Genomic DNA, 415 nt, shown 5'->3' on the forward strand with positions numbered 1-415 from the left:
AAACAACCTTAATCATAAGTCACAAGTATTGTCTTTACTACAATCCTTTCTCAAAATACAGCTATAGCATTTTATATCTGAGTGACGTATTCATAAGGGTTATTTTTCTACGTTCGTATCTGAGGTCCAAGGTTACATACATAAGCACAAAAAGGAATAAAGAATAAAAGAGGGGAAGGGGGAAAATCCCTCAAAACTGTAGCCAAGGACATTTGTGCCCTACAAGTATTCTTCACATTAACTCCAAGAAACAATGCAACTATAACCATACCTGATGAGCAAGTGCCATGTAAGAGCGTTTTCTGCGACACCATCGTTGGGAAGGATAAACATATAGTTGCCCTTCCACTGTGCCAGGCATCCGGTGTCGAGGGCTCATGTATAATTTGGATGGGTTCTGAGCTATGCCTGAAGA

General features: G+C 40.0%; 1 protein-coding gene across 1 annotated transcript in view; it reads right to left on the minus strand.

Annotated features, from left to right (window-relative positions):
• The window catches only part of LOC119588233 (zinc finger protein ubi-d4 B-like), a gene marked incomplete in the record, with an annotated part of 40143 nt that overhangs the window by 34673 nt on the left and 5055 nt on the right, over window positions 1-415 (minus strand). The window contains 1 exon segment of the mRNA XM_037936932.1: window positions 272-408. Within this exon segment, the coding sequence (XP_037792860.1) occupies window positions 272-408 (137 nt within the window).

The sequence above is a fragment of the Penaeus monodon genome, chromosome 23, assembly GCF_015228065.2.
Source record: "Penaeus monodon isolate SGIC_2016 chromosome 23, NSTDA_Pmon_1, whole genome shotgun sequence".
Lineage (NCBI taxonomy): Eukaryota > Metazoa > Arthropoda > Malacostraca > Decapoda > Penaeidae > Penaeus > Penaeus monodon.